The 22,759-nt window shown below is 39.6% G+C and overlaps 1 protein-coding gene and 1 non-coding gene across 5 annotated transcripts in view; both read left to right on the top strand.

Moving 5' to 3' along the window:
- The window catches only part of SF3B3 (splicing factor 3b subunit 3), a 47,470-nt gene that overhangs the window by 9,674 nt on the left and 15,037 nt on the right, over positions 1-22,759 (top strand). For all 4 annotated transcript variants that reach the window (XM_042918638.1, XM_042918639.1, XM_042918636.1 and 1 more), the window contains exons 6-12: positions 357-469; positions 3,249-3,386; positions 4,843-4,946; positions 9,374-9,539; positions 12,961-13,056; positions 16,764-16,836; positions 22,248-22,399. In XM_042918638.1, coding sequence (XP_042774572.1) covers positions 357-469; positions 3,249-3,386; positions 4,843-4,946; positions 9,374-9,539; positions 12,961-13,056; positions 16,764-16,836; positions 22,248-22,399 — 842 coding nt within the window. The remainder of the gene's footprint in view (positions 1-356; positions 470-3,248; positions 3,387-4,842; positions 4,947-9,373; positions 9,540-12,960; positions 13,057-16,763; positions 16,837-22,247; positions 22,400-22,759) is intronic.
- Positions 2,922-3,013, top strand: LOC122209239. Its single transcript, XR_006197519.1, has one exon. It is a non-coding gene; the product is annotated as a small nucleolar RNA SNORD111 (small nucleolar RNA).

Raw genomic sequence — 22,759 nt, 5'->3', positions numbered from 1 at the left:
CAGATTTGAGAAGGAATGCGAGTTTGTTTATGAATACGATGCATTTTTAAACTGTTGTGGAATATCCATGTAAGAGTATACAGTTGGATTATAGGTCTGAAGATGAGAACTGAGTTTTGGGCTCCAAGCAAAAAATTTTAGATGCATTATCTGATACCTGGACAGGCTGAGATTGTCGAAACTGTGCTCCATCCTTGTCTTAGGCTAGTATCAGGGAAAACAAACCATTGAATGTTTCTCAGTCTCAGCTACTTGTACCATCATCCAAGATGTGCTGAAGGAGAGAAGGAATTGAAAACGAAATTATAATTTGTGGTTGTGTTAAATCATTCCTAAGTTCTGTTTTCTTCTGATAGTTCCCGGAGGGTCAGATGGTCCCAGTGGAGTGCTGATCTGCTCTGAAAACTATATCACCTATAAGAACTTTGGTGACCAACCAGATATCCGCTGTCCAATTCCCAGGAGACGGGTAAAAATTTTTGCCATAGGATAAGATATTTGTGTTTGTGAAATGAATTTATTTTTTATAATTATAGTATAATCTTCTAGTTTATGTGTTCATCAAGTTTTAGTTTCTCTGTAAATCCTTTTTTTCCCCCCCAGTGTCTGTTTTTGAGAGAGATGGAGAGGGACAGCGCTAGCAGGGTAGGGCAGAGAGGGAGGGAGACCCAGAATCTGAAGCAGACTTCAGGCTCTCAGCTGTCAGCACAGGGCCCGATACGGGGCTGGAATCCACAAACTGTGAAATCATAACTTGAGCCGAAGTTGGACGCTCAACTGACTGAGGCACCCAGGTGCCCCTGTAAATCTTATTTTTAATAAAGCTGGTAAAGTATTTTAGTAAAAGCAAAACAAATTCTTTGAGAAAAGGAATTAAAAACACAGTTTCTAGGGGTGCCTGGGTGGGTCAGTTGGTTGAACGTCTGCCTTTGGCTCGGGTCATGATTTCACAGTTTGTGAATTCAGGCCCCACATCAGGCTCTATGCTGTCAGTGCAGAGCCTGCTTTGGATCCTCTGTCCCCTTCTCTCTCTCCCCATCTCTTGCTCTCTGTCTCTCTTAAAAAATAAATAAACATTAAAAAAAATTAAAAACATAAAACAGTTTCTATTTCAGAACAATCTGGATGTTATCAGTTTGAAATTCTTGCAAATTTCTGGTTTGAAGACGCCAGACATATTTATTGGAGATAGTTTTCCATTGCTTGTCTTTTTTCCTTGCGTTCCAACATAGGAAATTTCAAAGAATAGAACAGTGAATCTCTGCTTTTTATGTAGAGGAAAAAGATTCCCCAATTTAAAATTATACTATATTTAGCTTTTCTTTCGTATGATACAGCTATTACATACTTTTTAAAACTAACAATTTAATAAGTTGCAGTCATCGTGACACTTTAAGAATCTCCTAAGATGTAGTTCCTAAAAACAAATTTTCCTACATAACCACACTACCAAGGTCATGCTCAAGAAATTTACTGTTTTGTGTAATACAGTTATCTTATGTAGAGTTCATATGCCTATTTCTCTCATTGTCCACAAAAGTTCCCTTATATCTACCTTTACTGTCTTTTAGGTTATTTTGCCTCACCTTTGTTTGCTTTTAATCTTTTATTATACTGACATTTTTTTAAGAGTCTAGGCTAATTTTCTTGAAGTTTGTCTCATCTTTTTCTGTATGGTTAGATCCTTGTTAATATTTTTGATAGAATTATTACATAGGCAGTGACACATTTCCCACTATATCACATTAGGGGCATATAATGTTAGTTTGACTCCTTGGTGATGTTAAATTGATCACTTTAAGGTAGTGTCCATCTGGGCTTCTTAATTGTGAAGGTACCTTTTCCTTTTTGTAGTTGGTGTGGAATCTGCTGGTGAATTTTGAGACTGTAAATATTCTTTTCTCCAGCATCTTTTCACACAATGCTTTTCCTCTCAGGTCAGTTACTACATTGGTGGTTGAAAATGGTGTTTTGTTAATTTTATTTATTTATTAAAATGTTTATTTTGAGAGAGAGAGTGAGCAGGGGAGGGGCAGAGAGAGAGAATCCCAAGCAGGCTTCATGCTCAGCACGGAGCCTGATGCAGGGCTCCCAAGACCCTGGGATCATGACCTGACTTGAAATCAAGAGTCTGATGCTCAACTGACTGAGCCACCCAGGCGCCCCAAGTGGAGTGGATTGTGGAGCCTGCTTGGGATTCTCTCTTTTCTCTCATTCACTCTCTCCCTCGTGACCTCTCCCCTGCTCACTCTTTTGCTTTCTCTAAAAAAAGAAAAAGGAGTTGGACACTTAACCAACTGGGCCACCCAGGCATCCTGAAAATGGTGTTTTACTGATTTTAATCTCAGTAGTTTACTGTGGAAATTATTAATTATTAAGTATATGCACAAGTAAAGTGTAATGAACCTCTGTGTATCCAGCTTCAGCTAATTTTGTTTGATCTCTGCTTTCTCAAGCTCTTCTTTCACCCCTGGTTTTATATCTTTTTGATATATTTTTAAAATTAACATTATTTTTTAAATTTATATCCAAATTAGCGTATCACTTTTTGACATTAACTTATAGGACCTGGGATTAAGCCTTTTAGGTCTTAGTTGATCTGATATATGATACCTGAGTAGGAGTCCATAAATCTTAGAAAATCTGAGAAGAAATCTATCAAAATAAATTATTGGTAAGGGGTGGTGAGTAATTTGATTTGGTTGATCAGTCATTTGTTGAGCACTTAACTGCTAGGCACTGTACTTGGCTTTGGGACTGCAAAGAAGTATAAAACATGTTTTGCCCTTGAACAGCTGACTCAGTGAGGGAAATAGAAAATGTTGGAAACATGAAAAAAAAAATCTAAAATCATAGTCCAGGAGCTGCCTTAGGAAGTTGGTATAGAATAGTGCTGAGTGGACATGTAGGAGATTTCTTCATAGCCTAAAATGATGACTCTTTAAATTTCATGTCTTTTTTCTGACATTTTTCTCTGGAGAAAGTTCTTGATGTTGCTCATTTATTCAGGATGTAGAGTGAAATTGTGGCTGCTTTTTTGTACAGAGGCTTTGTCATATATTTATAGTAGATAAGAATTTTTAGCTCTTGTGCTTTACTTTTTGGCTGGCAGGCTGTTCTGGGTCAAAGCTTGTGTAGAGAGGTTCCAGGTACCTGTAGACGTTGAGTGGCCTGTATTATGGTAAGGTGCTAAATTCCCTATATAAGAAGTACTCATTTCTAAGTTGTTCTGTGTTTGACTTTGCTAGAATGACCTGGATGACCCTGAAAGAGGAATGATTTTTGTCTGCTCTGCCACCCATAAGACCAAATCGATGTTCTTCTTTTTGGCCCAAACTGAGCAGGGAGATATCTTCAAGATCACTTTGGAGACAGATGAAGATATGGTAAGCAGATCATGGAGAGAGAAGGAAAAAATGAAAAAATCCTTTTGCTGGGTTTAGTTTATTTAAAAAAAATTTTTTTAATGTTTATTTTTTATTTTTATTTTTTTAACATTTATTTTTGAGAGACAGAGCACACAAGTGGGGGAGGGGCAGAGAGACAAATAGACATGGAATCTGAAGCAAGCTCCAGGCTCTGAGCTGTTAGCACAGAGCCCAGTGTGGGGCTGGAACCCACAAACCGCGAGATCATGACCTGAGCTGAAGTTGGAGGCTTAACTGACTGAGCCACCACCCAAGCACCCCTTTTAATGTTTAATTTTTGAGACAGCATAAGAGCATGTGTGTGACAGTGTGAGTGGGGGAGGGCAGAGAGAGAGAGAGCGAGAGAGAGGGAGGGAGACACAGAATCTCAAACAGGCTCCAGGCCCTGAGCTGTCAGCACAGAGCCCAACACAGGACTCGAACCCCTGAACCGTGAGATCATGACCTGAGCCGAAGTTGGACGCTTAACCAATTGAACCATCTAGGTGCCCCTTGCTACACTAATTTTAATATATTTAAATAACCTTATTTCAAAAAGTGATATTTAAAGAAAAATTTTTTTAGGTTTATTTATTTTTATAGAGGGGAAGGGGTAGAGAGGGAGAGAGAGAATCCTAAGCAGCCTCTGCCAGCGCAGAGCCTGATGAAGGGCTTGAACCCACAAACTGACATTACCACCTGAGTCAAAATGAAGAGTCAGATACTTAACTGACTGAGCCAGGCAGGTGCCCCTGAAAAACTGATATTTCTGTGTACATTTAAGGTTTACACAGTGTTTTTATGAACCATTTGTTCTTTAATACTACTTTGAGATAGGACAAATAATACTTTACAAGTTAATAAAATGGAAACAGAATGACTTAAAAAGTGGTTGTGTAAGGTATCAAAGCTTTTTAAATTTGGATTGGGTATATGAATGTAGGTTTTCTCCTCTAGTTAATAGATACCTGGTCTCGTAATCTCATATAAATAATATGAGATCAAGTAATGCCACTTCTAGTGAGTAATGAGAAAGCTCTCCCTGTCTCCTGAAAATTGGTAATACACATGAACTGTTACTGTTTTTATCCTATGGCAGAGTTCTGTGAACAGCTGTGCAGTTTTTTATATATGTTTAGCTCAGGAATTGGCATATTTTGTTGTGGAGGCCCAGTAGTAAACATCATCAGCTTATATGGGCCACGTAGTCTCTGTCTCAACAACTCAACCCTGCCATTGTGGCACAGAAGCATTCATAGGAAGTGTGTAAATAGGCATGGCTGGTCCTGGGCCTTAGTTTGCTAACCCCTGGTTTAGATACTAAGTATGATATTTTACTTGCTACTCTGCTTATGCTGTCTTACAATACTGGGCTACCTTCTGTGGCCTAGCTTCACTTGCCTACACAGTAGAATCTCTTTTTTTTCCATTCCAGGTTACTGAGATTCGGCTCAAGTATTTTGATACTGTGCCTGTTGCTGCTGCCATGTGTGTGCTTAAAACAGGCTTCCTTTTTGTAGCATCAGAATTTGGAAATCAGTGAGTAATCTTTTTATTACCCTAGTTTATCCTGGTTACTATAAAAAGTTGGGAGGAGGGAAATGTGGCTTCAAGGGCACAGAGCTTTCTACAAAACTTTCTTCAAAAGTTTTGCCTTCCTTTTCCCCCTTTATGTTCTTTTTTAATTTTAATTTTTATTTATTTTTATTTGTTTGGTTATTTTCCCGACTTCAGTTGCTTCCTTTAAGCAGTACCTGTTGGTAGCTGCAAAAATAGCTTCAGAAGTGGTCTTTTCTGAGCTTTTTGCTGGAGATTTCACTGAATATTTATGGAACTAACTTAACATGTCCCACCAGTACTTCACTTGTACAAATCTAAAGTTGAAGCTCATCATTACCCACAGCTGCTCAGCCACATCAGTGACCTTCCCAGCCTCGGTTTTCTGTTAATGACTAATGGACCAGTTGTAGCAACTTGAGTGTAAAATCTCAATTTTTGTGGTTTATAGTCTAAACTAGTTCACTAGTTTACTTACTACATTTTATTGTCTTTCCTGTAAAACTTCAGCCTTTACAGTCATCTTATTAAGCAGCTAAGACATAACCCTGATGAAATCCTTTCTCTTATTCCTGTGTTATAATGTTTGATGACTTTTTATTGCCAAGTGGATAAAGTCTGAGCTCTAGCCTTGAATTTAAAGCCAGTCAGTATCTAAGTCTCCAAATTACTTACACAAGATAAGATAACCATGGTTTTGCCAGTATCTGCTCACAGCATCAGTGCAAACCACTTACCTGATGCTATTTGCTTGTAATTAAAATGAAAGTGTATCTAGGATTCTAGGATTCTGTGCCATTTCAGCCTTGTCTCTGACTGTTCTTCCTTTCTTAGACATGCTTCTTACTTATACTCACGGACTTTATTCCAGCTGTTGATTAACTCATTTTCCTTGTTTATACCTCTTGTCTCACTTTTCATATTTAGCCTGTTTGGTGTATTTTCATCCACTTAAATCCCACTTTTCCAGAATAATAGTAATTCCTTGATATAATCAAATAGCTAGTCAGTATTTAAATTTCTTCATTGTCTCAATATTTTTTAGTATTTTTTTAATGTTTATTTATTTATTTTGAGAGAGAAGGAGCATGAGTGCCGGGCGTGGGGGGGGGGAGAGACAGAGAGAGAGAATCCCAAGCTGGCTCAGCACTGTTAGAACAGTCCGAAGCAGGGCTTGAAATCACGAGCTGTGAGATTATGACCTGAGCCTGAATCAAGAGTCAGACACTTAACCAAGTGAGCGACCCCAGGTGCCCCCCATGCCTCAATATTTTAAAAGTTGAATCGTATACACGAGGATTGAGCAAGGCCCATACATTGCAATTGGTACATGGAAAACATTTTTAGTGGCTGCGTATTTTAAGGCCATGCCCCGTATTGGTATTTAGGTTTGTTCTTTTGCTATCATAAATAGTGCTGTAGTGAACATTGTACTTGTATCTTCGTGTGTTAGCTGAATGCAACCATAGTTTAAATTCATAAGTGTGGGATGAAATTTTGGTAATGCTAAATTGTCCTCACAAAGGTGACATCAGTTTACATTCCCACCAACAGTGTATATGACAGACCTTTTTATTTATTTATTTTTTCTTACTGCATGACAGACAGTTCATAAGCTCTTGAAAATCCCTGAGAAGAAGACTAGTAGTTCGATCAGTAGAAAATGGGCACAGGATTTGAACATGCCTTTACAGTAAAAAAAAATACGTGTGGTCTAGAAGTATAATATGTAGGAAGATTTCAAACTCATTTGTAATTAAAGGAACGCCAATCATATTTGAAGTCTTTTCCTCACCTAGCAGATTGGCAAACATTAAAAACTTAGATAGTAATTTGTCTTGATAAGATTGTGGATGGAAATAATAGTTGGATGCAGAAGGTATTTTCTTGCCCCATTACCTTATGCAGATAGTGTGTTTGCTAAGGTTATACATCCTGATTGTCTGTTAATTGGATTTAGGGAGGCTCCTGGATGGCCCAGTTGGTTAAGCCCAACTTTTGCTCAGGTCACGATCTCATGGCTCATGAGTTTGCCCCCCCCTACCCACCATGTCCGCCTCTGTGCCAAAAGCTCAGAGCCTGGAACCTGCTTTGGATTCTGTGTATCCCTCTCTGTTCCTCCCCCGCTCGCTCGCTCTCTCTCTGTCTCTCTCAAAAACAAACATTAAAAAAAAAAAAGATTTAGGAATAATACAGTGATTCCTTTTATTCTGAAGAATGGTAGTTAAAATTTATCCAGCACTTGTCTGTATATATCAGGCACTGTTCTAAATTGTTTTTCTTAATGTCTTGGTTTGAGTTCTCCTGCAAGCAGAGCCTTAGACAAAGACATGGGTGCAGGTAGATTATTGGAGAGCAATTGCAGGAAACAGGAGTTAAGGGATCAGTGGAGAGAGAGAGGGAAAGAGGAAAAGCCTACATAAGAGTGTGTTATTGAGATTCCTGTTGTGGGCAGTAGGAACTTGCTCCCATCAAGACCTGCTCCCATCAGACAAGCAGAATGCATCTGAGAATTGCTCACCTGAAGGTTAACAGCAACACCATTTTTCTCTTCGGGTCTGAAATTCAGTCACCTCTTGGGGCAGAGAGTGGAAAGATGGCAGTGTACAAGTAGATGCTTGTTAGAGTGAGATGCATTTGAGCTTGTGAGAAATTATCCATTGCTGCTGGAGCTGAAGTCTGCAACACTCAAAAAATGCTGATTTGGGGTATCAGAAACATGTGCTATGGGTATTAATCATAATGCAACCTATTTATCAAACAGTATTTACTGTGTTCTAAATAAGCACTTTGTAAATGTTAATAAAGTACATAACTTTTCCAGTGAGACCATGCCATTATCCCATTTATACTTTGGGGAACTGGGTCACAGAATTTGTCAAATTTGTGAATTTGTGAAAGAAATTGATCACATACCTAAGTCCCAGATGATCTGATTCCAGAGTTCCTGCTCTAAAGCACAACACCATAGTTACAGAAGCTGCTTTGCCAAGATTTGGCCAAAGCAGCCTTTTCCTGTGTTGGAGGTAGTGAGCCCATCCTTCTGGTTACCTGGTAATTACTAGGCACTGAAGGTATCTTTGACAAGTGGCTTTCATTATCTGTGTATACACATCTTGCTTGAGGAAGGAATTTATACTAACTTTTATATGTTTATCTCATATTCTCAGTGCTTTTGTAGATTGTTCAAGGATAATAACCCTGTTTGGTTTTTTTAAAATTTAGTATAGAATCTGATGTGTTTACCAAAAGTGTTTAAATGCTGAGGTTTATTTGAACATTTCTTGAGTTCCTTATATATTTCAGATGCTCATTTAGTCATTTTATCTTCTAAAAAGCTACACTTGATACTTTTTTTTTTTTTTTGACATTTGTTTATTTTTGAGAGAGAGAGAGAGACAGCATGAGCAGGGGAGGGGCAGATAGAGAGAGGGAGACACAGAATTCGAAGCGGGCTCCAGGCTCTTGAGCTGTCAGCACAGATCCTGACGTGGGGCTCGAACTCACAAACAGCAAGGTCCTGAGCTGAAGTTGGACGCTTAATCGACTGAGCCACCCAGGCGCCCCTCCCTTGATATTGTTTAAAGTGCTCTGTATTGAAGGTCCTGGTATATTAAACATGACCAATAATTTGGTTTCTTTTTTAAATTGAGTTTCTTCCCAAAAGCTAAGTGCACACTCAGCATATGATGGTATATTTTTTTTAAGTAAGTTTTACACCCAACATGGGGCTTGAACTCAGCTTTAAGATTAAGAGTTGCATGCTCTACCATCTGAGCCAGCGAGGCACTTCCTGAATTCAGCAGTCTTTATTTCTTTATACCGTTCTAGTCTTTTTTTTTTTTTTTAGTTTTTAAAAATTTTATTTATTTATTTATTTTGAGAAAGAGAAAGAGTGAGCAGGGGAAGGGCAGAGAGAAAGAGAGAGAGAATCCCAAGCAGGTTCCATGCTGTCAGCATGAGCCTAATACGGGGCTTGAACTTGTGAACTGTGAAATCATGACCTGAGATGAAACCAAGAGTCAGATGCTTAACTGACTGAGCCACCCAGACACCCTTTAATTTTTTTTTTTTTAATGATTATTTTCGAGAGAGAGATGGAACGCGAGCTGGGGAGGGGCAGAGAGAGAGGGAGACAGAGTCTCTGAAGCAGGCTCCAGGCTCTGAGCTGTCAGCATAGACTCTGACGTGGGGCTTAGACTCAAGAACAGCGAGATCACAACCTGAGTCACCTAGGTGCCCCTATCCCATTCTCTTCTAAGAAAGAAGACCCCACTCAAACAGATGGTGACTCGATATGCATGTTAGAATTTTGATAGGTAATTGTAAAGTGCTTTGTGAGGATTATATTTATGGCAAACACTATCTTTAGAAAGTGTTTAACTAAAGTCTTCTTTTCTTCTCCCTAGTTACTTATACCAAATTGCACATCTTGGAGATGATGATGAAGAGCCTGAGTTTTCATCTGCCATGCCTCTGGAAGAAGGAGACACGTTCTTCTTCCAGCCAAGACCACTTAAAAACCTTGTGCTGGTCGATGAGTTGGACAGCCTCTCTCCCATTTTGTTTTGCCAGGTGTGGGTCTTTCCAGTCTCTTCCACAATGAGCAGTGCCAGCCAGATGTTTCTGAATATGAATGAGTTTAAGGTTTTTGTTTTTTTTTTTTTTAATTTTATTTTTAGATTTATTTATTTTTGAAAGAGAGAGACAGAGCATGAATGGGGGAGGGTCAGAGAGAGAGAGGGAGACACAGAATCTGAAACAGGCTCCAGGCTCTGTGCTGTCAGCACAGAACCTGGCGTGGGGCTCCAACTCATGGACCGTGAGATCATGACCTGAGCCGAAGTCAGACGCTTAACCAACTTAGCCACCCAGGCGCCCCAAGGTTTTTTTTTTTTAAGTTTTTTATTTATTTTGAGAGAGAGCACAAGTGGGGAAGGGGCAGAGAGGGAGACAATCCTAAGTAAGCTCTGCACCATCAGTGTGGAGCTTGACGCATGGCTGGAACTCAGAACTATGAACCAGAATCATGACCTGAACAGAAACCAAGAGTTAGATGCTTAACCGACTGAGCCACCGCAGGCACCCCTAAATGAGTTTAAAGTTTTAACTCCAGTTAAATTAAGACCTGGTCTAAGAGTGAGGCACGGCAACATGTCTGAGAAATCACAAGAGTGTAAGGTTGAAGCATTTAAAGGTGGATATTGGGGAACTAAAATCCATTACATAAATCCTTAGGCTTTTAATTTTAAATATATAACTCATGTTCAATATAAAAATTCAAGCTATACAAAAGGTGAATGGTAAAATTCCTACCCCTAATCTTCCCCCCCCCCCGAGTAAATAATTTTATTTATTTATTTATTTATTTATTTATTTATTTATTTATTTTTTCCAATATATGAAATTTATTGTCAAATTGGTTTCCATACAACACCCAGTGCTCATCCCAAAAGGTGCCCTCCTTAATACCCATCACCCGCCCTCCCCTCCCTCCCACCCCCCATTAACCCTCAGTTTGTTCTCTGTTTTTAACAGTCTCTTATGCTTTGGCTCTCTCCCACTCTAACCTCTTTTTTTTTTTTTCCTTCCTCTCCCCCATGGGTTTCGGTTAAGTTTCTCAGGGTCCACATAAGAGTGAAAACATATGGTATCTGTCTTTCTCTGTATGGCTTATTTCACTTAGCATCACACTCTCCAGTTCCATCCACGTTGCTACAAAAGGCCATATTTCATTCTTTCTCATTGCCATGTAGTATTCCATTGTGTATATAAACCACAATTTCTTTTTCCATTCATCAGTTGATGGACATTTAGGCTCTTTCCATAATTTGGCTATTGTTGAGAGTGCTGCTATAAACACTGGGGTACAAGTGCCCCTATGCATCAGTACTCCTGTATCCCTTCCTACCCCTAATCTTATTTTCAACTTTTTATCCACTGAGGATGCTGCTGGTAACAACTTCTTAGGATTGCTTCCAGGCATTTTCCCTGTATCAGTGCATGTGCATGTATTTGTTTGGGTTATGTTTTTTTAATCCTAATAGGCTTATATACTTCAGTGTTCTGAGATTGACTTTTTGTCACTTAATAGTTTATGAATAACTCTATCTTATTTATTTTTTTTTTTTGTAAGTTTATTTACTTATTTTGAGAGAGAGCCTGAGCAGGGGAGGGGCAGAGAGAGGGAAAGAGAGAGAATCGTAAGCAAGCTCTACACTGCCAGTACAGAGCCTGATGGCGGGGCTCAGTCCCATGAACCACAAGATCATGACCTGAGCCGGAACCAAGAGTTGAACACTAAACTGACTGAGCCACCTAGGCACCCCTGTCTCTTATTTTAACACTTAATTTCTTCTTAAAAATCTCTAGAGACATTGGGATCAGTCAGTAACAGAACTTCTTAAAATACATCCTCAAAGGAGGAACCCAAGGTGGCCTAGGATGGGGACTCTGTCCCTTGCTGATGGTGCGCTGTTGTAGCAGGAATTTTGTTATGCATTTGTGTCCTGGATTGCTGGGGTTTGAGTGAACATTAGGCACCACCCTACCTTGTCAGGTTGATCACACTTCTAATAGAGGTTTGCTCGTTGTATGCTGGAGAAACAAGTCTGTTCAGTCACTATTCCTGGTAAAATTAACTATTCTGAAATTAACTGCTTTTGTTCTTTCTTTTTGAGAAAGGATTAGCCCTGAGGCAATAGATAATAAATGAAATCCTAATTATATTATGAGTGATTTTTTTCCCATTTCATTCGAATTTGAGGAAATAGTAGCGTAGTTTGTAGATAAGATAAAATTTATAGAAAGTTCAGGTATCTACAGCAGAGCTGTGGGTATTTTGTGCCATGTATATCCTTACTAGTCTGGCGAGGCAAATGGATCTCTTCTCTGAGTACTGTTTTTAAATGCATATAGTAATAAACATAAGATAGCCAATAGGGCAAAATATTAAGTTGTGAAGAAGTAATATATGTGCTTCCTTGTCAAGGCTTTAAATAACAAGATGGTGCATTTGAAATAGGTAAGTTAATTTATTTCAGCGAGAGATCAGTGTGAAGGCTGTATGCGCTCAACATATCTTTGTCCATGTTACAGTAAAGCTGTACTGCCTTCTAGACAAGAATTTTCATTTGAACTGGCCAGTTTGACAAAACTACAGTACACATGATTGACCTCTTTGTGTATTGACCAACAAATGTACTGGAAAGCAGCTGGATATCTGGAATACCAACACATGGCTTCCCCATCTGGTGGCTGAGCAGTCAGATGCAGTTACCCCGTAGTTGGTCAGCTACATCATAGGAGCATCTGTAGATAGAGTAACTTTGATAATATATAGTCTAACAGATTTAGTAGATGTAATTTTTTTTTAATGTTTTTTTATTTATTTTTGAGACAGAGAGAGACAGAGCATGAACGGGGGAGGGTCAGAGAGAGAGGGAGACACAGAATCTGAAACAGGCTAAAGGCTCCGAGCAGTCAGCACAGAGCCCGACGCAGGGCTAGAACTCACATACCGCGAGATCGCGACCTGAGCCGAAGTCAGACGCTTAACCGACTGAGCCACCCAGGCGCCCCAGTAGATGTAATTTTGAAGTAGTGATGAGTGGGATAATTGGAGGAATATAAATTTTAACATTATGAATAAGTATGATTTTTGTTGGTGACAGTCACAGATCCTGATAATATTATAGTTTATATTTTTAGCTGAAAGGAAATGGTAAATTTCATTTGGAGGTTATATAACACTCATTTCACTAAGTAAGGAATGCTCTGCTAATTTAAGAATTGGTACAAGCCTTTTTTTCTTAAAGTTGCTGCTGCAAACTGGTTTGTTTTTTGGAATATGGGGGCTTTTCCCCTTGATTCCCCCAGGGCTTATAGCCAATATGTAAGTTTAGTAAATTAAAAAGTATTTTGTCCCCTGAGAATAATCAAATTCGGTGTGAAAACTTGGTAAAAGTAGACATTTTTTGTCTTTTTCACTGTGCAGATAGCTGATCTGGCCAATGAAGACACACCACAGCTGTATGTGGCCTGCGGTAGGGGACCCCGATCATCTCTGAGAGTCCTACGGCACGGACTTGAGGTAAGATGGGTACTTTTAGATCATCTGCAGGGTTTGGAGAAAAGCATTGGAAAAGCAGCTTATAACTTTATTCTAATGAGATCAATGGTATATTTAATGTTTCTGTGAAAGGAAAAATGTTTTCTTTCCTATTTCCATAAAAGTTAGAGTTTAAATTTCCTGTTCTTTGACATGTTAGCACAATAGGCACATTTTAAAAAATTGGCAAGTGAGGATCAAAGGGGGAAAATAATCTTTACTGGTTCCAGGCTCACAAGTCATAACAGAGGATATCTGCATGGAACATTTTATTCCATTTTTTTTCTAGTCTTGGTCTGTGTTCATTGTTTTTAGATAATTATATCTTTTTACCTCAATGTATATGTTTTTGTATTTTACCAAGTTTATTATGTGTTCTTAGGTTGTATTATTTTTAGTGTTTCTATAATATTCCACTATAGTGGTTGGATCAGAATTTATGTAATAAATCCTTTATTGTTGCATCTTTTAGGTGATATAGACACTCAGAACTTTCTTTTTAATTTTTTTTTAATGTTTGTGTATTTTTAAGAGAGAGCCTGCATGCACATATGTGGGGGAGGAGCAGAGAGAGAGGGAGACACAGAAGTAGGTTCCAGGCTCTGGGCTGACAGCACAGAGTCTGGCGTGAGCTTAAACCCACAAACTGTGAGATCATGACCTGAGCTGAAGTCGGATGCTTAACCAACTGAGCCACCCAGGTGCCCCCAAAATTATCTTTTCAAATGCTACATCTTCCTGCGATTCTAGGGTTCATGCTTTTTAGCAAGTTCCTTGAACTTGGTTTTGTTAGGAGCAAAACAAAGCTTCCTATGACAGTTTGCTTCATAGTTGAGGGTTGGCATGCTATAAGCTCTCAATGGCCCACTGCCTGATTTTGTAAATTTTTATTGGAATGCAGCTAAGATGACCTTGGTTTTGAATTCTGGCTCTATCACTTAATAGCTATTACTAAACTTTTGTTTCCTCTTCTGTAAAATGAAGTTAAGTACCTGCTTTAAAGATTGTTGTGTGAGTTAAGTGAGGTAATGCATATAAAGAAGCACTTAGCTCAAGCTCTGGCGTACAGTAACAAGTATGTTACCTATTACCACTGTTAATGTGTTTCAGGGGGTGCCTGGGTGGATTAAGTGTCTGACTCTTGGTTTTGGCTCAGGTCATGGTCTCGTGGTTTGTGGGATTGGGCTGTGCCGACAGCGCAGAGCCTGCTTGGGATTTTTTCTCCTCCCTTTCTGCCTCTCCCTCCACTTGTGTGCACGTGCTCTCGCTCTCTCAAAATAAATAAACTTTAAAAAGAATATATTTCTCTTTCAGAAATTTGAAGATTTTTTTGGCTGTGCCAAAAATATCAGGCCACCAAATTTTTAATGACTCAAATCTAATTTAGACTAATAGTTTTTAGTTATTGCTTGTTGGATCCCATTTAGCATTTGGTGGAAGCTAGCATTCTCCACCAAAAGTGCGTATGTGCATTATCAGAAAGTGTTGTCTACAGTAGAAGAGATAAAGGACCCAATTAAGAATCATTGTTTTTGAGTCTTCTGCCCCCTCCCAATTTTTTAAATTTTTAAAAATTTTTTTCATTTAGTTTTTGAGAAAGAGCACGACTGGTGGAGGGGCAGAGAGAGAGGGAGACACAGGATCTGAAGCAGGCTCCAGGCTCTGAGCTGCCAGCACAGAGCCTGATGTGGGTCCTGAACTCATGGACCGCGAGATCACAACCTGAGCTAAAGTCGGATCCTCAACCGACTGAGCCACTCAGGCAACCCTGCCCCCTCCCAATTTTTTTCCAATTCTATAAAAGATCTTGATTATACAGAAAAATATTTTGAAATTGTTGAACATTGCTTTGTTCCTGTATATCTATTTTTTAAAAATTTTTTAATGTTTATTTTTGAAAGACCGAGTATAAGCGGGGGAGGGGCAGAGAGAGGGAGACACAGAATCTGAAGCAGGCTTCAGGCTCTCCGCTGTCATCACAGAGCCTGACATGGGACTCGAATTCATAAACCATGAGACCATGACTTGAGCCGAAGCTATTAACCAACTGAGCCACCCAGGTGCCCCCCTTGTATACCTATTTGTTGAACTTTGTTGTTTAGCTTTATTGTGGTCTCGTTTGAGCAGGGTCATTGTCACTATTACACTTAGTATAGAGTATCACACACCTAACACTTAAGTTTTATTGGTGATGAAGTTTTCCACAGTTCTCCTGTTCCATGATGAGGTATTCCTATTATTTTATCAGTAAAGTAAAAAAAAAGGTAATGCCTTTAATGGATATATGTGAGTTCTTTTTATAAAATGTGGTTACACAGTATAATATATTAAGCTGTCTAATTGTTTCTCGGTGGTTTTAAAAATAACATTTTTATTTTGGAATGGTTTTATATTTACAGAAAAATTAGATATAGTGCAGAAAGTTCAGGTATAATAACATATACCTAGTTTTCTCCTCTAGATCATTTCATCTCAGGTATTTCATTTCCTCTCATGTTTGAGAACTTACAGGATATTCAGAGGCTTCTTGAGTCTAATCTTTACATTTTTTAAAAAAATGTTTTTATTGATTTTTGAGACAGAGACAAAGTGTGAGCAGGGGAGGGGCAGAGAGAGAGGGAGACACAGAATCTGAAGCAGGCTCCAAGCTCTGAGCTGTCAGCACAGAGCCTGGTGCGGGGCTCGAACCCACGGACTGTGAGATCATGACCTGAGCTGAAGTCAGACGCTCAATCAACTGAGCCACCCAAGTGCACCTTGAGTCTATTCTTATGGCACGTAAAAAATCTAATAGGAAGGACAGAATAATTCCTGAAATTACTTTTTAGGATTTAGGAAATCACATAGGATCCCCTGTGAGGTGGTGATTGGGATTTCTATGAGAGCTTATAGGAGGGAGTGTGGACTGCCAGGCAAGAGGATAAGGGAAGATTTTTCCTACAGGATGTGCCATTTGAATTGGTCCTTGAAGAGAGATGTGATTTGGCCTTAAGGGGGTTAGGAAGAGAAATGGGCTTAGATGGCTGTTTCATTCCACGTGCTCTCTTTTTGAGGAGGATGCAGGCATGGCATACCCAAAGGAAATGTATGGTTTTTGCTGCAGCAACTATCCTCCTGAACATTCCATCCCATTTTGCTAAAGTTTGTTATGGGGATCTCCAATATTTCCAAGCCTTTTTGGCTCTTAACTCTTTTTTTTTGACAGAATATTTCCATTCTTTCTTTTTTTTTTTGGTTAATGTTTATTTATTTTTGAGAGAACATGAGGGGGGCAGGGGCAGAGAGAGAGGCAGACAAAGAATCCAAAGTAGGCTCCAGGCTCTGAGCTTTCAGCACAGAGCCCAACGCGGGCCTTGAACTCACCAACCGTGAGATCATGACCTGAGCCGAAGTCAGGTGCTCAACCGACTGAGCCACCCAGGCGCCCCTGATATTTCCATTCTTTTAAAGATTTTTTTTTTTCATTAGTAAGTAATCTCTACACTCAACATGGAACTCAAACTTAAAACCCCGAGATCAGGAGTCACATGCTCTACCAACTGAGCCTGTCAGGTGCTCCAGTTCCATTCTTTTAATCCAGCATGCAGTATGAGCACTGCTGTATCAGAATCCTGTTATCAAGTGTAGTTGTAAGCAAGGAGCTAATTTCTATGCTCATTGGATCTGTGGTTTGTATCCTCCCCTGTCAGGTGTCAGAAATGGCTGTCTCTGAGTTACCCGGTAACCCCAATGCTGTCTGGACAGTGCGTCGGCACATTGAAGGTAAGTAGCCCTTTCCCAACAGTCAAAATGTGGGTCTGGGTAACATCGACAGTAGAAGGCTTAGGAGGTTGCATTCGTAATGTTTTTATATTGCTTCATTTAACAATATACTAGAAACTTTTTCTGGCCTGACACCATGTTTTTCAGGCTCTCTCAATCAGTATGCCTGCACCTTTTTTGTATGCATGAGTAAGGGGTGCATTAGGGTGGCTGTTAATACATCTACACTCCCGTATTGTAGAGCTGTCATACATGTTGTTCTTTGACCATATTCATCCTGTTGCATCTGTAAGAGGTGTGGTGTGAGGGAAAGTTTTTTGCTTCTTCAGTTTTCTTCAGCAGTTTTCTCCTGTTGTGCTGAAACCATGGTGAAGTTGAAGGTGTTGTCCTAGGTATTAAGAGATTTAGGTAAGCTTATTAATCAATTGGTCCTGCTCAATGGGTGGAATTGTGCTTAAGGGAACTGAAGATTGAGATTGAATGGAATCATAATTTTTGAATGGGTGGAAAAGAGTGGATGGAGGAAAGAGGAGTCTGAGTTCTTGGATAAAAATGGTCACCTCATCCTAAAATTTTGAAATTTAGGTAAAAATGCATAACAGTGTGACAGCAGGATATTCTTGAATCAGTTGAATTTGAGGAATGAAACTTAATTCTCATTTTCCCTTGGATTCTCTGTGGGTGTAGGTCATTTCTATTCTTAGACTTCATCTTCCTCTTGTTCCCTCAGGAATGTGGGCCTGGTGAGATCACCCTGGCCAGCATAGAAAGCTTTTTCAAGAAAACAGCTGGAAATCTTCCTGATATTTTGATGTCCTGATATTTTGATGTTCTGATGTTTGATTTTATGGGAGTTGGGAAATGTGTAGGAGGGAAACCTCATGTTATTCGTAGAATACACATTATGGTGGATTTTGTTTTCATGTGGGTGTTTGAACCAAGTCTGAGTTGAGTAGATAGAAAAACCAAATAGGAAATTAGTCGGTTTATTTTTGCTAGAAGATAATTAGTAGATGACTGATTTTGATTTTCCCATTTTGTATAATTTCTTCGTAAAGAAACTAGTCAAATTGATGTTCACCTTTAGCTTGGCGGCTGGTTGGTATTACAACTCCTGATGAAAACATTGCCTACACTCTGAATTTTTTAAGCCTTTGAGATAAAACTTAGTATTCCTCTTTCTTGTTTTGTTTTCTAGTACTTGAACTTTACTTTAAAGTAGTTTTAGATTTACAGGAAAGTTCCCCCTCATTTTTATGATGAAGGCAGAAAAAGTAGGAGTTGACTCTTTCAAGATAGTGCGTTGAGGTAATAGTCTGACAGCATGGTCTCTGAGCTTCCAGTCCAGTGTTCCTTTGACTAACGCTGAAGTTGGAGTCTGTCGGTCTTGCTGGTCTTTAGGTTAAGTTTTATACTGTCATCGTGCAGTCTTTCTAGTGTCCACCTTGTACTTAGTAATTAAGAAAGGATTGGATCTCTACTCTCAGAGCCCTTGCCATCTAACACAAGAAGACAAGTACACAAAACTACTATGTGTTCTGATGTAATGAAAGGCACACAAGCATGTTGCCAGGACAGGTTAGAGGAGAGGGAATTGGCATATGTTGGAGAATCAGAAAAGACTTTTTTGGACAATGCTTGATGAGTTAGTGATAAGCAGTATGTTGCATGATGGAACTTGTAGCTGAATATTTTTCTTGTCAAGTTTTAGGAATTGACTACATCCTGATAAATTTCACTCTTAGAAACGATAATTTGGGTGATCACCCACAAAAACAGGTCAGGTTCTCTCTGTTCATTCTCTTTCCAGATACTCCAAGTTACTGTTGTGTGACTATCCCACATGTCCACACATGCTGTAGTGTTCAGGCAACTACTAACCTTGGCTGGTACTTGGTGATGCACACTACCAATACCAAGCCTTTTTTTCTCTTCCACAGGTGGCTGGTGAAGGTGCTGATCACCACAGGTGTGTACATACTGCTAGGGTCTACCATGGGGTCTTCTAGTTTACCCAGGGAGAGGGATTTGTACAAAATATTAAGACCGCCCTGATGGCATCTCAGAGGGTAACTTTGAAATTGGCTGTTCATGTGCATTGTAGTGATGGCACACCCATCTGCCTGTATATTAAATGGTTGGAGGCAGGGATCGGCTTCCCTTACTTTTTCCCTAAGTAGAAAGTACGACTGATATGTCTTTCACTAAAGCTGAAAGAACCTGTAGCTAGAAAACCTTAACTCCGTACTCTCCTTTGGTGATTCATATGTTCCAGGTGTACTGACTCAAGCCCTGGAGAAAGCCACCTATTTTTGTTTTGTTTTGTTGTGTTTTTTTTAGTATAATCAGGACTGCTGAGGCAAGACAGGCACCAAATAGAGTGTAAAGTGAGAATGAGACACTGGAAGCTTAAACCATCTTTGGTCACTCAGCATCTGTGGTCCCTCAGTTTTGGAGTGAGCTGTGTTTTGAGCTTCAGATGCCAACACAGAGGAAAGAAGAATGCTTTCCTTCCCCATGGGCTGCTTCAGCAGTGCTCAGATAAAAGTCCTCTTTAAGTGAGACAAAGATGCATTCTCATACCCTAATATGATGACATTGATGTTCTTTTATGTGAAACTTGTAACTTCTGGAAAAAGGCAACATGGATGTATCTGGTCATTTCCCTTGATTTTGTTTTGAACTCCAAATTTTTTTTAAATGTTTGTTTTTGAGAGGGAGAGAGTGTGCGCGCCTGTGCATGTGAGCTAGGGAGGAGCAGAGAGAAAGGGAGAGAGAGAATCCCAAGCAGTCTCCACGCCATCAGCGCAGAGCTCAGTGCAGGACTCGATCTCACAAACCGTGAGGTCATGACCTGAACCAAACTCAAGAATTGATTACTTAACCAACTAAGCCACCCAGGTGCCCCCTGAACTCCCAACTTTTAACCTGTAATTTCCTTAGGACATGAGCAATTAGCCGGCTATAGGTCCTCCTGGATATAGAATGGAAAGGGTAGAAGTTACAGTGTGCCTAGTATTCCTAGGGTAATAGATATTTTGAGGAAATCTGTGATGTAAAGCTCTACTGCTTGTTGCATTGCTCAGCAAATGTATGTAAATCCCCTGAGCATCTCTCTATTTTTGTGTCTGAACAGTATGGGGCCTTGGGTCAAAGGGAAGATAAAGTCCCAGGCAGCTTTCCTTCCTCTCTCCCTTCATTCTCTTGCATGTAAGTCAAAATTTGCATGGTCTCTTTGCTGAAGTTCCTCCCTTTCCCCTTGATTGAAGGAAGAGACCAGAAATCTTGGCCAGTTAACAGCCCTTTGATGTTTGGGTTTAATTTGTTCTGGCATAGTTTTTAAGATACAAGGTTTCAGTAATGAGAGTGTGGGAAAAGACATAGTATTCATGTAATATTAAAATTAAGTAATTACTGTTATTTTTACACAATAGAAACTTCCAGTTCAAGAACAGCTGGAGTAAAGCTTCCATGTTTGGCGTTGTGTGGAGATCGATTTTGGTTTTGTTGTAAACTGTTAAGACATCCATTTCAGGGGCAACCATGTCCTTATTTACATGGTCCTGGTCTTACAAAGTCATTTTATAAGGTGTCCTCAAAGCATTTGATAACATCTTGACAGTTGTAACAAAAATAATCTAAAACCAGCATATCTACTTGTCCGTTGTTACTCCTTATGATTTAGAACTTGAACCTTATTCTGGATTCCTGGTGTAGCCGTTAGATTATACCCGTTGGGAATGATCTTTGATCCTTGCCTTTCAGCCACTCAGTACACACATGTATTATTAAGGAAAAGTTTGGAAAACCTTACTCACCCTTACTGTGTGAGTAATTTCATGTGTGAAGCAATTTCGTAAAATATATTTATTTCTATATATTTCTATTTAAAAATGCTGATTACAGCCCACCAAATTGACTACGTCCTGCTCATAGGGCAGAATACTGCTGTAGGCTACACCAATGATACATCTTTAGTTGGTCTCTTTTTCTGTAAAGAACACTGATTCTGCCGAACTAAGTGAATAATCTTGGTTCACCTGAACTACCTTTGGAGCAATCAGAATCCATACTGTGTCCTTGTCGTGTGTGGGATGGATCAGCCCTAGGGTGTTGAGCTCTGACAAGGGCTCAGGCACGCAGGGTCCTATAGCTACTTCTATGAGTAAGGTAGCCACTCTAATTTAGTACCTTGTCTACTTGTCATTCAGTCCCCTGTTGACCTGATTTCTGTATGAGGGGGAGACAGGGGAATTGATACATAAAATTCGGAAGTAAAATAGAAAAATCTTAACCCTTCCTTAAAAAATAACATACCTTTCTCTATTCATCATTTGAAAAGTTTTATGCCAAACATTGTACTGGGTGTGGGAGATGCACAGAGGTGTTTTATGTGTAGGATGGAATATATATATGGGAAACAGGTGGCCTTTAACTGCCTCTGACTTGGAGAAACTCATTTGTGTTTATTCATAACTGTGTTGCGTTAAATGAAAAGCAAATCCTAATAGGGTTGTTCCTGACCACTGAATAGTTGCATTTTAAAAATTTTTTTTTTTTTTTTAACATTTATTTATTTTTGAGACGGAGAGAGACAGAGCATGAACGGGGGAGGGTCAGAGAGAGGGAGACACAGAATCTGAAACAGGCTCCAGGCTCTGAGCTGTCAGCACAGAGCCCGACGCGGGGCTCAAACTCACGGACCACGATCATGACCTGAGGTGAAGTTGGCCGCTTAACTGACTGAGCCACCCAGGCTCCCCAATAGTTGCATTTTTAAATAATGAGAGTAGAAAGGTCAAGGGCTGACAGTATAAACAATAAAATGCTTCTTGGTTAATGCTCTTATCTCATTTTAATTGGGATATCCTAGGATTCGCTGTTTTAAACCTGAGGGTGACAGTCTCATTGAAGCTTAAGTAATCTGTTTTATTCATCAGGTATTATGTTCCCACAGAATCGGTTTTTGGAAGAGGCTGGGGTCCTTTCCTAGTTATAATGATTATCTTTAAGAATGGATTGTGATGGGCATCTAGCACAAATAAATAAGCTCTAAGTTCAGTATATGTAAATATTGTAGTTTTCAGAATTTCCTCCTGCCTGTTCCCCTGCTTTGTCCTCTTGGATTTTTCCAGCAAATGTCTCAAGAAAAATTGATTTTCAGAGGTGTTAGGGGTAGCCATATGTACTCAATGTATTCAGGCCTTTGAGGAAGCAAAGTGTATCTCTAGGGTGTTACTATTTTCAATTATCCTTTGGATCATCTTGTGCTGTTTGCCACATGAGTCTGTGTGATGACTACACATAGAAGAAGTTCCTTGGAAGGTTTCTGAAGAGAAAACTTAGTATATCTCATTTGGCTTTGTAACTAATGAGTTCTTAGCTAACCAACTCCTCTTTCCTTTTTGCAGATGAGTTTGATGCCTATATCATTGTGTCTTTCGTGAACGCCACACTTGTACTATCCATCGGAGAGACTGTGGAAGAAGTGACTGACTCTGGGTTCCTGGGCACAACCCCAACCTTATCCTGCTCCTTGTTAGGAGATGATGCCTTGGTACAGGTCAGGATTCCCAGAGAGTTATTCACCTTACTTTATCCTTTCATTGTGGTGTAGACTGCTGTGCTTACATTAATGAGCTTTTAACTCTTTTTTTTTTTTAAATTTTTTTTTTTAACGTTTATTTATTTTTGAGACAGAGAGACAGAGCATGAATGGGGGAGGGTCAGAGAGAGAGGGAGACACAGAATCCGAAACAGGCTCTAGGCTCTGAGCGGTCAGCACAGAGCCCGACGCGGGGTTCGAACTCACAGATCGTGAGCTCATGACCTGAACTGAAGTCGGAGGCTAAACCGACTGAGCCACCCAGGCGCCCCACTTTGAACTCTTTTGAAGTGAACATTGCAAACATGAACTTAGGTT

The sequence above is a fragment of the Panthera leo genome, chromosome E2 (genome assembly GCF_018350215.1).
Source record: "Panthera leo isolate Ple1 chromosome E2, P.leo_Ple1_pat1.1, whole genome shotgun sequence".
NCBI lineage: Eukaryota > Metazoa > Chordata > Mammalia > Carnivora > Felidae > Panthera > Panthera leo.
This window is presented reverse-complemented; position numbering and strand designations above follow the sequence as displayed.